General features: G+C 37.0%; 2 protein-coding genes and 1 long non-coding RNA gene across 4 annotated transcripts; 1 reads left to right on the top strand and 2 right to left on the bottom strand.

Moving 5' to 3' along the window:
• The first annotated feature begins 2,863 nt into the window (after positions 1-2,863).
• LOC110862946 (ammonium transporter 1) lies at positions 2,864-4,908 on the top strand. Its single transcript, XM_022112156.2, has 3 exons — positions 2,864-3,128; positions 3,470-3,801; positions 4,263-4,908. Exons 1-3 carry the CDS (start codon positions 2,897-2,899, stop codon positions 4,800-4,802), a joined length of 1,104 nt encoding a protein of 367 aa, XP_021967848.1. The 5' UTR covers positions 2,864-2,896; the 3' UTR covers positions 4,803-4,908.
• A 1,237-nt stretch (positions 4,909-6,145) lies between these two features.
• On the bottom strand, positions 6,146-7,349 carry LOC118433746. Of its 2 annotated transcripts, XR_004833548.1 has the most exons (4): positions 7,090-7,345; positions 6,796-7,002; positions 6,420-6,542; positions 6,146-6,338 (listed from the first exon to the last, which is right to left on the bottom strand). It is a non-coding gene; the product is annotated as an uncharacterized LOC118433746 (long non-coding RNA). The 2 variants fall into 2 exon arrangements; XR_004833547.1 differs by having other exon boundaries at positions 6,420-7,002; positions 7,090-7,349.
• Positions 7,350-9,178: 1,829 nt separating this feature from the next.
• Positions 9,179-14,274, bottom strand: LOC110862945 (choline dehydrogenase, mitochondrial). Its single transcript, XM_022112155.2, has 9 exons — positions 13,988-14,274; positions 13,711-13,907; positions 13,230-13,428; positions 13,042-13,167; positions 12,836-12,960; positions 10,512-10,682; positions 9,959-10,430; positions 9,484-9,691; positions 9,179-9,404 (listed from the first exon to the last, which is right to left on the bottom strand). The coding sequence occupies exons 1-9, from the start codon at positions 14,136-14,138 to the stop codon at positions 9,257-9,259; spliced, it is 1,797 nt and encodes a 598-aa protein (XP_021967847.1). The 5' UTR covers positions 14,139-14,274; the 3' UTR covers positions 9,179-9,256.
• Positions 14,275-14,704: the final 430 nt, after the last annotated feature.

Here is a 14,704-nt window from a genome sequence, read left to right as displayed (position 1 = left end):
ACATACTTATCCATGTGTGCTTTTCTGAGTTATCCGTGCAGAATAAATACGTAGTTTGAGTCTATATCACTTACCTACACATTGAAATCGGGGATATACATATGTAGTTAGCGGATGTTTGCTCAATTCTCTTGATTCACGTTGTTGCATATGAAATAAACATCTCAATCATTATTTTAATTAAATGAAATTGTCATCATCTGATCAAAATCAATAATTTGTAGATCGTCAATAAATTTATAAAGTAATCCAATTTTTCGTTTTTTTCAGTACAATACGTTGATGAAGAGAACTAATACTTATGTAATTGTACTTATCAAGTTTCCTTCATATATACATACATACCAGTTGTATGATACAACTTAAAATATGAATAAATGTACATTATACATATGTACGTAAAATATGAGCAGTTAAATACATACATGGTTCCATGATCCACACCTTATTTTTTAAGTTAAAAAAGACAAGTATCATAATCATCACTAAACAAGATTTGCATTTATGTTTCTTTAATAGGTTGATTAGCACCGTAATAAAAGAAATTAACACTTTGAAAGGAAAAGGGACGATTTAAGCAACAACATGTTTAAAAACTTCTCAAGGAAAGCAAAAGTAATAAAAATTGTTATGAGGTGCGTATGAAGTCAAATTGAAATTTTATGACGTTTGTTCAGTAAAATTTTGCATAAGTCGTGGAATACGAATCAGGCGTTATTCAATAAGCGATATTTGGCCAAAAGTAATAACAATGACGGATGAGACAATAGCAATAAATTCTCGTGCTATGTCTACGTAGTTAAGAAAATGGGTACGAAGATAATAATTAAATTAATCACTGAAATTTAAATATTTTGACTGGAAATAACTGCGACTTGTTTACAAGAGGGCTTGGTTAGCACATGGTATAAATTTGTGGCAGGAACCTACCAACAAGATAGGCACGACTATTCAAAGAAAGAGGGTTTACAATTTAAAATTTACAATTTAAAATTTTATATGAAATTGTAAATATTTATTTTCACGCACTTGATGAAGCATTTCGTGCAATATTTCTTAGTATGTACATACGATGTGTACATAAATTTTGTTAATCGTCAATCATACTTATTACAATTTCGTTCAATTAATTTTTTAGAAATTGAAAAAAATGAAAATTTTTTAGCTCAAATTCAGTTTTTCAGCTGAAAAGCTGCCTTTCCGCTAGTTTATATACCTAAATACACTTTTTACAAAAAAAATATGTTTCCATTGCTGGCGTGAATACCCCCAAAATATTTATATATGTACATATGTACGTATAATTTCTTCATAACAATATTTATGAATTTATTTACGCGTTAAGGTTCGGGATAGAATTGAGGAGCTCTATTTTCTTTAATTTGATAACCTTACAATGCAAAATTCAAAAATTAATTTCCAAAATTTCCAAATTTGGCCAAATGCAAAATATTTGGCACACAAAAACCCAGCATACGAGCACTAATTTATATTGCTAATACACGACGATATTTATACATATGTATATATGCATATAGATACTTATTAGTTTCAATTTCCAGCATAAATTTGACCCATTTGTGTAACACTGTAAATTGAAAGCACTCCAGTTCGTGTCTCGTCAAAATTAGCACGAGCCATGCACGGGCAAAGGCTCATTAGACGGTAAAAAACCACGATATGATTATTATGCTATTACGCTCGTCCCATCCTTAAAAATTGGCACATTAAACTTTTAAATTGTCCTAATTACCACTAACTGATGATAATTGGCATTGAAATTAAAACTTTGCGGGTGGGTCCGGCCAGCTCGTCATTCCGTTAAGGTCACCCTTTCCACGCGTGAGAGAGAGTTTTTTGGTGTACTAAATTTTCGAAATTTCGAAAATGGAAGAAATTTTCCGACTTGAAAACGACACGGATTGGATTGAAAATGTGACGATACGATTGAAGGAAGATGACGAAGTGGTCGCTTACACGTATGCACCCGGCGATGCGGCGTGGACCTTGGTGTCGACGGCGATGGTGTGGCTGATGGTGCCGGGGTGGGGTTCCTCTACTGCGGAATGGCCAGGAGTAAGAGTGCCCTTTCCTTACTGTCGCTGTGTCTTTGGTCGACGGCGATTGTTTCGGTGCAGGTGAGTTGGGGAATTATGTTCAAATTTGTGTGTGGGAGGTAGTGAAGATTTGAGAAAAATAAGTGATGATTTTGAAAAAGGAATGAATTAGAAGTTGAATGAACAGAAAATGTATAAGAAAGTTTACAAAATGTGGCGACGTACTTAATAAGAAGTTGGTGAGGATTGCTTAATGTATGTAGGAAAGTTAATGGCGATAAAATTGCCAACAGTTTACTCCAGCTTGAAGCTGATGCATTATTTCATGGCAAATTTTATGCGAGCTGACATATGTATTTACATATTTATGTTTTTTTCGAAACCAGGGGAGCTCAGAAAACTTAGGAAGGCAAAGAAATTATTTATTTGTTTGCCAAGCAGTATGCATAAAAACTGTGTGATTTTGTGAAATACATAGGCGAAATTATAAAATCAATCTGCTGCATATACATACATATTTATTTAACAGCACCTGCTTCATGAACTCCTAAACCGAATTTAGCATTTAGCCGTTACCTAAATTTCTGAAGGGTTCTTAAACCTGATTTTCGAAATAAATGGTTAATTTGTTATTGTCACGTTCAAAAGGGTGATAAATTTGTAAAATTCTGGTTTAATTGCAACTTTTACGTATGCAAATCATTTAAATATTTATGCATGTAGCCTTATCATTTTAAAAATTTGGTAACATTATTTCTGCAGTGGTTCCTGTTCGGCTATTCTCTCTCCTTCAGTAACAAGGGAACGAGATAATTGGTCATTTCGACAAAGCCTTCCTCATGGGCGTGGCTGATGCTCCGTCTGAAGCAAACCCTAGAATTCCAGAAATCTTGTTTTGCATTTACCAAGGAATGTTTGCAGCAATTACGCCAGCCCTCGTTATTGGCTCGACGGCGGAAAGGGGTCGATTTCTACCAACAATTCTCTTCATGTTTCTGTGGACAACGTTAGTTTATGACTTCATCTGCTACTGGGTGTGGGGTCCGAATGGGTGGTACTTCGTTCTAGGAGGTGAGTTACATAATCATTTGCATTATCGAAATCAATTAGAATACTTAAATATGCTCAACTTTCATATTTGCTGTTTAATGTATTTTTCGTACTCAAATTTGTTTTTGCAATTTTGAAAATGTTATCAAAATTCTAGCGAAATTAGTGATTTTCAAAATTTGCAGTTACTTATTCTTTCAATGCATATATATACATAAACAACTTGTATTAACATGTTAGCGAAATTTCCAATTTTAGTTTTAACCGAGATATTAGGCGTATTCACGTCAACGTCTTTGTTTCGCATTGCAACTCTGAACTCACGTGGTAAATTTTTGAGTAAATTATCCATTGCATTTTAGGCCTCGACTTCGCCGGCGGCCTTCCCGTTCACCTCGCATCGGGCGTGAGTGCGGCGGTGTACGCGTGGCTTTTGGAGGAGCGAGAAGATCATATTAAGGACGCCAAGCCACACAACATCGTCCAAGTCATCTTGGGAACGTCGCTTATCTGGTTTGGATACTTTGGATTTAACGGCGGCTCAGCGATGGGGGCAAATACTCGGGCCGCGATTGTTGTCTGCAACACAAATATTTCCGCTTGTGTGGGTGCAGTCACGTGGGCGCTGATGGATTACGCGAGGGATAAGAAGTTTTCTTCTTTGAGCTTCTGTTTCGGGGCGATCAGTGGACTTGTAAGTTTTTGAAAACTTACAAGCTTTAATTGAGTTTCATAATTCGAAGTTAATGAATTTTACAAATTTTGTATGCCATATTTTAAAGAAATTTTGAAACTGGTATCTAGTCGATAAAGTGAAAATTTATTTTACTGTTGGTTCAACAACTTAAGAAAAAATATGATAGGTTATCTGGCAGAATTTTCTTACATGGCACACGACAAAAATTTAAATTCAGAAAAACTTACACAAGTACCTTTTTGTCTCTATTTTTTGAAGAACAGTAATTTCTCTGGTACTCAGAATTAATTGCCCAAAATTTTGGAAATTTGTTTAAAAATGAAAATTTAGCAATTTAATTATCTGATTACTTTGCAAATTTTTAAGCTTCTCATACGTAAATGTTGTATTAGAATTTTCCAATCATATGTACATTTCCGAAAACAAATTTTTCAAACATCAAATTATTTATCTTGCAGGTGACAGTAACTCCAGCCTCCGGTTTTATCCTACCCGCTGCTTCACTCGCATTCGGATTTCTTGGCGCTGTCGGATGTCGTGCCGCCGTTCAGTTAAAGAAACTCGTCTCTGTTGACGATGCCCTCGATGTTCTTGCAATTCACGGCGTGGGCGGCGGTCTGGGGACCATTCTGTGCGGAATATTTGCACAAAACGATATCACCGGTTTGGACGGGATGAGTGCTATTCCAGGCGGGTGGTTGGATGGGATTGAAGCCCGCTGGATTCAAATCGTTTACCAGTTAGCTGGTTGTGGTGCTGCGACCGTGTGGTCCGTCTTTGTCACTTTTGCGATTTTGTTCGTGATGAATAAAATTCCGGGGTTGAAACTTCGCGTTAATTCGCACACGGCCGGCGCAGGGATTGATAGTATGCAGATGGGTGAAAAGGCGTATGAATATGACCCAGTCCCCACGCATGCGCCAGAACATTCTGGCGCGAGGAGGGGCAGCATTGCGGCAGCGCTGCATCACATCAAAAGGATGACGGTGAACGATTAAATTTACAATGATGCAATTGTAATACGTGATTTCGTATTGTAGTAATTTCTTTTGGAATTATTAATTGATGTATAAAGATGGAATAAATAAATATTCGAAAATGACATTTTTTGTGTGGCTAACCATCTGTAAGTTGTTGAATTAAGATTAATTTCCATGCAGTTTTAATTTTTCCTGATCTAATTCACCGATGAAGGTTACAGTTTACAATTGAAATGTTGGACAAATAAATTTGCGTAATGTCGTCCATGTATCCGTTGGAGGATAAAAGTGCATTAATTTGGATGTTAGTCGGGAGGGAATTAAATATAAAGATATGGTGTAAGAAATCCTTATTTGATATGTAATTATTTGTTACTACACATATGTAGGTACTTACATAAGAACCTACATATGTAAACATTTCCGCATTATTTAAATGCTTAATACCCGTTATTAACGAAAACTCAACTATCCCGGTATGTAAAAGGTAGTAAAAGCTTATCAATAAAATTAACGTAAATACGTAAGATTTTCTTCTTTAAAAATTCCAATGGTGTGAGACGAAATATTTTTACTCGGATAAATTTGACCACAAAAAATCTAGAGTATTACATGTAAAAATATAAATTTTATGAAAGTACTCTTTCGCACATATTTATTTCGTAAATATTTCAAAGATTTTTTGTAAAATATTTTTCGTAAATAGGTTCCGGTTACCATACCATAGTGAGCGGCGGCTATTAATCTCCTTTGATGTGAGTGAAAATTAATAAACTTGAATGAAAGAAATTCTCATCCTTTCGTTTTTAATCTGATGCACCATGAAATTAGAAATGAAGTGAATATGAAAGAATACGACTGAAAATATGTTCATTTACATCAGAATGATTAACTTTTAATGAAATTTCTTTAGAACAGGTACACTCTTAGAAATCCAGTATTAAAATAATACCAGGCGGTATTCATATATGACTCTACCAACGTGGTATTGATAAATAATACCGTGTGGTAATAACCCGGTATTAAAGTTTTACAATATCGGTATCAAATTTTTACTCACCGGTATAATTTTAATACCAAGCGGTAGCAACTTTAATCCCGAGAAATCAATACCTGCGTGACTATACCGGATTTCTAACAGTGTATGCATGACTTGCGTTATCCTTGACTCTCTTTTCCGAAAAATCTGTAAAAATCTGTAGAAATACTACAGATTTTAAGGATACCTCTAGTTGAGATAAGAAACATACAATGTGTGTATATGCTGTACATATGTACAATGACAATTTATTTTTTAAGGATTTCTTACATTAAGTTCTTTCATGGAGTTCAAGGATGACATTTTTTAACGTAACGTTTAAAAAAATTAACATTATTTTAATTTTAGTAATTTTCAGTAAATTTTAGTTATTTTTATTTGAAGTGTTCCTAAAATTTGATGTAACCCATTGTTTTGTCAGTTGTGTTGGGAGGTGTTTCTGCGTTTTCAACATTGGAGAATAGGTTCCCAATGGATGAATTTCTGTTTGTTGCTGAGCCACAAAGTTGCTGCTTCTGTTGTAGCAATGTTACTTTAATTTGACATATGTATATACATATTTATACATACCTACATAATAATAAATAAGCAATTACCCAAAATTTATTGGTTCCTCAGGTGTTCAATCTGAGGAGTTCGGGTCCTCATTATCTGTAACTAGCTTTGACAAAAGTTGTGCCCTTGGAGTCGACGAAAACCTACCCTGTGGGATTGCACCCCTATTGGAAAATATACTGGTGATAATCTAACTTTTGTCGCCTGTTGAGGATCATGTCAGGTTTAGCATGTTAAGAAATATTTAAACGGACAGATTATGCAATTAGGGGTCAAACGATGAATTTGCCATCTTGTGACTACAATGATAACTAAAGTCCTAAGTATGGACATACTTATAAATGTAACAGTGATCCGATCGATCAAATCCGGCTCTGGATTCGTTCGTAACACGGTGTATATATATATATCTAATACCTTTGTTCTGGAGGAACAAGAAAGCAAATAAGTAGAGCCATGGACTCCTCCATGTCCAAAATGTTCTTCGTCGCGACATGAAGTGCAAACTTGGCAGAATCCATTAATGGAAATCTGACATGTTGCAGTGGCTTTTTAAGGATTTTTCTCAGTTCTTTAGTATCCGTAGGGTCCAGTTTTTGTCGAGTACATTCCTCCGATCCCCAACTGTACTTAAATTTCAACTTATTACGGTACAAACTTGGAAATACAAAGGCAGAATTTTATAAATATGTAAATGTGCATAAACCCTACCGATACACCGCGTCAAAAACTTCCATCTCGTCCTAGACACGAAGGCGATCTTGCTGAATTATTTCTACCAAACATTCCAGTCGCAAATGTGCAAATTCATCCCGTATTAAGATACTTGCAGCATTTCTGAAATTAAATTTGAAACCAGTTGAGCCTCGTTTATAAAATCACTCCATTTATTTAACTATGAGAGTTAGACGTTTTATGAGGGTTACCTAATTTCTTACATTAACTTAAATAATTGTGGACTTACTCGCATATGTAGTCAAGGATGTCTTGATCAAATTCTTATGTGCGTAATCCATCGCTCCGTGAAATAGAGAGAGAGCATTTTCATCGGTTATTTTACCCTTTAACGCGGATTCGCATTGGACCACGAGTCCCGGGATGGCATACTCAGACGCTGTCTTCAACAAGGGGAGGGCATCATTCATGTTAACATCAGATTTTCCAGTGTACAGGTACTTAAGAAATAAAACAATATATTGACGTTGTGTGCGAGTTAATTATTTACCAAATTCAATACTTATTGGAGGTATTCACGTCAACTTCGTAAGAGCGGTAAATGTCGCTTCGTAATTCGCAGTATGTTTCTGAAATGTTAAGATATTTTCAAAGCGTTGCGATACGACGATCAATCAGAATCCTTTAATTTTTTTACAAAATGTGCGACACAAAAAGGCATCTAAATATTATCGTCGTCAGTCACTATTCGTAAAATCGTTGTCTGGTGAATTTTTATTTCTCATTTTCAGTTTACGTACTACTAAAATAAATCCTTCATTACTGTTGGTTCTGCTGACTGCTGAGTGAATTGGAATCCATAGCCGATTTCTATTAGACGAATTAGCCGAACCGCATAATTATTTTTAATACCAGTTTATTTTATTTGACGTGAAAATCAATCAATTTTCTAAATTCCAGACACAAAATGGAATGATTGTTTACGCCAAAATAAATAAACTTGTATTAAATAATTTAGAACACCTTATGCGGGTCGGATCATGTAAATCAGTGATGGATTCCACCTCTCTCAGCAGAATCAACATTAAACATTACACTATCTGTACACCGATTTCACCGCAAAGTTACGAAGATGTCGCGCAACACATAATTAAACAGCCATTAATTTTCTATGATAATTTCTTATGTTACATTGATCATCATCTTGAATATGTTTGGGTCCTCGTCATCAATCTGTAATCGGCCGGTCGTCTCCACGGCGGCGGTAATTTTCTTATCAAACATCGGAGATCCAGCCCGAAGGACTAATGTGCGGAGACGTAACTTAACGATAGAAAATACGAATATTCCCAAATAAAGGACAGAATTAAATATGTATTACATATGCTAATGAGTAAATTTCTAACCTCTTCTTTATTGCCAAAAATGACGACCAAGTCGCTCCATAAACCTGTCTCGAGAAGTTTACCCATTCTATTTTTTAGTGGACCATCCCAATCCCAGTTTTTATTTTTCTTGGGTACAGCCATATCCTTAATTTAAAATTAATGGTAAGGAGACACGAGTTATTGAAAAAATACGAGACCTTAAAATAAGCAATGAATATTTTATGTATAATTTATTTATACAGGATAAATGCACTCTGGTTGTTTCGAGAGTTTAGTTTGGATGTCGTACTTGTAAAAAAAGTTTGCTTTGATGAGCTAATAAGCACGGGAGTACAAAAAGTTGCAGTTATCTGTGCCTGATCATGATTATGATAACGGGTCTGACCTGACCACAGCTATGTATGTATTAGCCCAGGCTGTCCAATCCATTTGCGCACTCTTAGAAATTCAGGGGTACCATAATACCAAGTGGTATTCATTTACGACTTCACCAAAGCGGTATTGACACCATGTAGCAATAGTTCCGCATTGATGATTTACCACACCGGTCACCGGTAGCAATTTTCTACGGGACGATAGCAACTTTAATACCGAAATAGTATAAAAGATTTCTAAGAGTGTGTGCCTGGATATTCCAGGCTGGAATACATTCATTGTATACATAAAGCGTCTGTCAAATATGCCAGACTACATAATCTATCAAGCGGTGCATACCTGTCTGCACAAGTAATTAAATCTTTGGGATGATTCAAAAACAAGGTGACTCAATTTATTTGACCTCAATTGACAATGATTTATTAGACAATTACAAAATTTTAAGGTTGACTTAAACCACCCCATTGTTGTGAAATTTCGTCCGCTGCTTTCTCCGCTACGAGAATAACTGGACCGTTGATGTTAGCGTTTGGCGTGTATGGCAGGACCGACGCATCCACGACGCGAAGGCCGGGGACGCCCATTACTCTGAAAAAAACATCTCATTTTTAGTAAAGTTCACTAATCTTATCAAGTTTTTCAACAAATTAATTACTTATATATTTACCTTAACTTTGAATCTGTCACTGCACCCATGGAACATGTTCCGACGGAATGGATCGCAGTGGTCGCGACCTGTTGCACGTGGCACGCCCAATACTCCCTGGATCGGAAGGGGAGGTGAGTGCATCCATTAATCGCCGTTCCCGCAAATGTCGTTCCAAGCGACTGGAAGGCAGAGGTTTCTTCCATTATACGAAATACGAGGTCAATTCCTTAACAGGGTAAATTTTTTGATAGACATGAGTCATAAAAATTGAGAGATTGACAGTACATATTTTGGGTGCAAGTAACCACATGCAAGATATAATCATGTACACGAAAGTTATTTTTTCCAGCTGTTTTGATTATGAAAAAATGGCGCATATTTCTTGCACTTTTTTGCAGTTTCTTGTACCCTGCATTTCTCGCTTTACAGTGTAAGAAATGTAGCTAAGAAACGAAACACTGCATATGTATGACAATTTTTTGTGCGCACTAACCATCTAACGCAACGTCCAAATCACTCGCAACGTCAAACGCCTTAAAATCGATCAACACCAGCTTTGTAACATCTCTAACACCGTCCAGATAAGCCGTCGTATTAAGAGACACACTTCCCCTCGACTTCATCCTGTCCAATTCCATATGATAACAGGCCGTCCAGCTGTCTACGTCATCAGAAAAGCTGAGAGGGCACATGGTCGTCAGCGTGATCCGGACATCCGACCAAGCCGGCTCGCCCTCCACGATGGCGCGTGACGATGCGTGAAAGGCCTGCGGACCGGCCTCGACTTGACCTAGGACGCCTTCCCCAGTTTCGAGATACGTTGTGAACGCAGCTTCTAGATCTTCTTCCAAGATCCGCGGGATATATGGAGACGCGGAAGCGTTGAATTTAAAAGATTGGATCATGAACCAAATGTGATCGTTGAGATTTTGTCCGACGGCGGGTATGTTTACTTTGACCGGGATCTAGAGGGGCGAAGTGATACATATAAATTACTTAGCGGGAAATTCAAGAATTATTTAAGATGCAACAATGCATGTATTTACTTCGGCTTGCTCAAGAACTTCGCGAGGCCCGACTCCGGATAGCATTAACAGGAGGGGAGAATTCATAGCCCCCGCCGATAAGATGACTTCATTAGATGCGTGGGCTATTTGCGGGATTCCGTGGCGGGTATATGCTACCCCATAGGCGCGATTGTTTTGGTCGAGAAGAATCTAAGAAGTTTGAAATTATTTAAGAAAATCGGTACGCGGACCAGACATGGCAATCTTTACATGGCAATCTTTACATTGCAATTTATACATGGCGGCGACTTACATGGTTTATCAGTACATAGCTTTATCACTACATAGCATGATCACTACAAAACATATCCTTGCATAGCTTTATCATTACATAGCATGACAGCTACATAGCATCTTCCTTACACATGTTTTCACTGGTCCACAAGAATTGTATTGTGACAAAACCAATCCATGAGTCAAACTATATATATTATTCCGTGCCAAAAAAAAGTATTAAAGTTTTTAAAAACTATCTCAATAATGGCAACTAACATCGAAGTATTAGCATCGAGAAGAGGAAGGCCATTGCTTACGTTTAATGGAAACATTTTCCAGTTTGAAAGAGATGGTTTAGAAAAAAAGACTTGGAGATGCGATCAGTTTCAAAAGTGCAAGTGCCGGTGCAGATTACACACAAGTGATAATTTACGTAACCCAGAGCTTTTACGGCAAGTCGGGTCACATAATCATGAGCCAAAACCTATTGCTTGTGATGTGAAAAAAGTCATGACCAAGATTCGACAAGCAGCCAGCAGTTCCTCCATTGCTCCAGCACAACTAATTGCCAACGAAATTAGACAAATGCCAGCTGCAAGTCAAGGTCACATGCCCCCGGCACATAATATAAAACGAGGTATACGAAAGGTCAGAGGCGTGACCACTGGGTCACTTATCGTTCCTTCCAAAAGGGAGGATATCAAGTTGCCTGACTCCTTTAAAATAACTTCAAACAACGAGAATTTCCTGGCATTTGATAGTGGGTCACATGCGGATCGAATAATGATCTTCTCGACTGCCCGTAACCATGAATTTTTATCTCAGTGCAATGTTTGGCTTGTCGACGGAACTTTTAAAGTGAGGGTCATTTTTTGTTACGTTATATTGACAAACATTTAATTGGAATTCTCGTTTTACAGTCTTCGCCCGTTCTTTTTGACCAACTTTTCATACTACACGGGATGCGTAAAGAAGCACATTTCCTCTTATCTATTGCTTGACTCCCAATCGAACATCCGGCACATATATTCTTCTTCTTTCGGAAATCAAGAAACTTCAACCTAATTTGGACCCAACAACAATACTGAGTGACTATGAGAAAGCCTCAATAAGGGCAATGGAGGACATCTTTCCACAAGCAGAGAAAAATGGTTGCTTTTTCCATTATTCGCAGTGCATATTTCGTAATATCCAAAAACACCCGGATATACACAATTTGTACAGCAATGACTCGAACTTCTCATTTATGATGAAACACTTAAGGAGCTTAGCATTTGTTCCCCCTGACGATGTGGTTATGTCGTTTGACCTTCTCATGGAAGATGAATTCTTCACAACGAATGAAATCATGTTGGCCGAGTTCATTAACTACTTTGAGCGCACTTGGATCGGGCAATGGAACCGTGGCAGGAATGTTTGGTTGGAGCCTATATTCTCTATAAAATTGTGGAACTGCTTTCACGCAGTTTTACAAGGTCTTCCTAAGACAACAAATGCGTGCGAGGGATTTCATCATGGCTTCGCTACCCTTTTAGGTGCATCCCATCCAACTATTTTCAAACTTATACAAGGGCTCAAGGATCAACAAACATTGACCGAACTTAAAATGAATCAATTTTTAGCCGGAACCGAGGCCACTCCGGGGAATAAATATAAATTGCTAGCTCTAAAATTACAAGAAACGGTTGAAAAGTATGGATTAGATGACTTTTCACATATGGAGTACTTACGAAAAATAGCGTACTGTCTTTAAGAATCTTAATTGACAATGACCTAAAAAGTTAATTTTACTGTTATTTTTATTTTTGATTGGATTTTGACTTGGCTATATACGTGCACAATTTTTGCTGACTAATTTTAAAGGAATATGCTATGCAAAGATAAAGCTATGTAATGATAATGCTATGTAATGATGTGCGATGTAATAATAAAGCCATGTAGTGATAATGCTATGTAATGATAACGTGTTGTAAGGATTGCAATGTAAAAATTGCAATGCAATGATTGCCATGTAGCGATTGCCATGTCTGGTCCGCAAATCAAGAAAATCAAGTCGGAATTTCTCGCCTTTCACTCCAAAGTTTTACCTGTTCCACATTTGCATATCGAATAACCGTAAGATTCGCCCTGATTTCTTCGTAAGGTTTAATATATCCGGTATAAGTGCTGACACGAGCACCTGAACCGATAAGCATTTGAACCGGAGCAAAACCTGTGTATAAAATATAACACACGTATGTACACATGTATCGCTTATCAATCCCTTATCACATATTTGTTATTCAGCCCAAACTTGGTATTTGTTGTGCATTGGGGTCTGCAACTGTAAACCCTAGCTCAGCCGCTGCCTCGGCCCACTTGGACCAAATGGGTGGTATGTCCGAGTTCAAGGTCAAGGGACCACCCACTCCGTAATAATCTGCATATATCCAAACAAATTAGTGCAATTGGTTCAAAAAGATCTCAAGCGTCTCAACTTGCCTCCTTGCTCCGGATTGATGAGCTGTCCCACAAAATCTTCACTTTTCTTCCAGAATTCTAGCACATTTTCATACCTCCACGTGGCGTCTCCCGTCATGGCGGCGTAGCCATCCCAGTCGAGAGGTGATCCCCTTTGATGTATCATCTCATTATGCGATCCCGATCCTCCCAGCATTTTTCCAGTTTCAAAGGCGGAAATCTTTAAAAAATAAATTTCCGAAATTTGCTTTATTTTTTGAAATATTGGGGCAATTCAAATAGTCATAGGTAACTTGTAAAATCTGTAAGTTTTGTCAAATAATTTTACGAACTTTTACAAAATAAAAAGATGCTCTGGATCTAAATAAGGAAGTTTACAAAAATTTCTACGCTAATTTTCCTCAGAAATATTTGTAAAATTTTATAAAAGTTTGTCAGCTTACAGAGTTTTCAATGTCTGAATGAATTGTCTATTAAATTTTTTATAATCGTCTCTACATACGCCGCCATTTCTAAGGGACATATTCCTTTGGGTGACTGACTCATAGAAATAATTGATATCGGGAGCAACCGCGACATCCCGGGTGAAGTACGACACGTGCGCGGGGGGAATAGGTGTCCCCCCGGCTTCCAAAAGAAGAACGTTGAAACGTTCAGAGAGCCGGCCGGCAACGACACAACCCGCGGTTCCACCTCCAACTGGATTTTGAGATTTTACATACTTTTTTAAAGGTTTAGTTAATATTTCTGAATTTTAAAATGTTATTTTTTGTACTTACCAATGATAAAGTCGTAACTTTTAATTCGTGGGATTCCATAGTCGTTTTCTAAATCTTGTAACGCTATGGTCTTATCATCTTCCATATACTTTTTAGCATAGTACTGAATTATTAATGGGATCGCACCGAATACGAAGGAGGATAATTTCATTTTTTATTATGTATGAGCAAATTTATGGATGTACATATACGAGTAAATATGCTTCTGGACAAGTGTTGTGTTAAAATTTGAGACGGTGCAAAAAGATACGGTTTATTTTATAGTTACCATGACAACACCAACAACATAATCAATCACGTTGTCAAACACCTTTTAAACAAATCCGGTGAGATAATAATGATCCACGATAAGAAAGCAGGTACATGTGCACGTTGAGTATTTAGAGTTGACAGACTAATGGGATGGGTCACTTGTAAATTAGCAATTGCAATGTTCAATTTAATACACTCTAACTAAAGTTGTGTAAAATTTAGTTAAGGTTGAGTTAAATAAATAGAGGAGGACATTACAATTGGGTAAATTTTTGCACAATGTTGCATAAAGTTTATATAACTTTATTTAGCGTGTACCTACATGTATCATTCATCACTTTTATCAAATTCGTGATTAACTATGATTCTTGAATGCATTTCTGAGTGTTTGTACAAAAGGCAATGCAAGTGTGAAAGAGCAGGTTTGGTCAACTTCATTAATGCCAAACCCCTTAATTAGTATGC

The sequence above is a fragment of the Folsomia candida genome, unplaced genomic scaffold (genome assembly GCF_002217175.1).
Source record: "Folsomia candida strain VU population unplaced genomic scaffold, ASM221717v1 Fcan01_Sc095, whole genome shotgun sequence".
Classification (NCBI taxonomy): Eukaryota; Metazoa; Arthropoda; class Collembola; order Entomobryomorpha; family Isotomidae; genus Folsomia; species Folsomia candida.
Note: the sequence above shows the minus strand (reverse complement) of the source record. Positions and strands in the feature narration are given on the sequence as shown.

Coding starts and splice junctions, on each gene's coding strand:
- LOC110862945 (XM_022112155.2), bottom strand. CDS start 14,138: ATGAAATTATCCTCCTTCGTATTCGGTGCGATCCCATTAATAATTCAG. Junction 12,961..13,041: donor CAATGCACAACAAATACCAA/GTTTGGGCTGAA, acceptor TTTTATACACAG/GTTTTGCTCCGGTTCAAATG. Junction 10,683..12,835: donor GATATGCAAATGTGGAACAG/GTAAAACTTTGG, acceptor CAAACTTCTTAG/ATTCTTCTCGACCAAAACAA.
- LOC110862946 (XM_022112156.2), top strand. CDS start 2,897: ATGGGCGTGGCTGATGCTCCGTCTGAAGCAAACCCTAGAATTCCAGAA. Junction 3,129..3,469: donor GTGGTACTTCGTTCTAGGAG/GTGAGTTACATA, acceptor ATTGCATTTTAG/GCCTCGACTTCGCCGGCGGC. Junction 3,802..4,262: donor TCGGGGCGATCAGTGGACTT/GTAAGTTTTTGA, acceptor TTTATCTTGCAG/GTGACAGTAACTCCAGCCTC.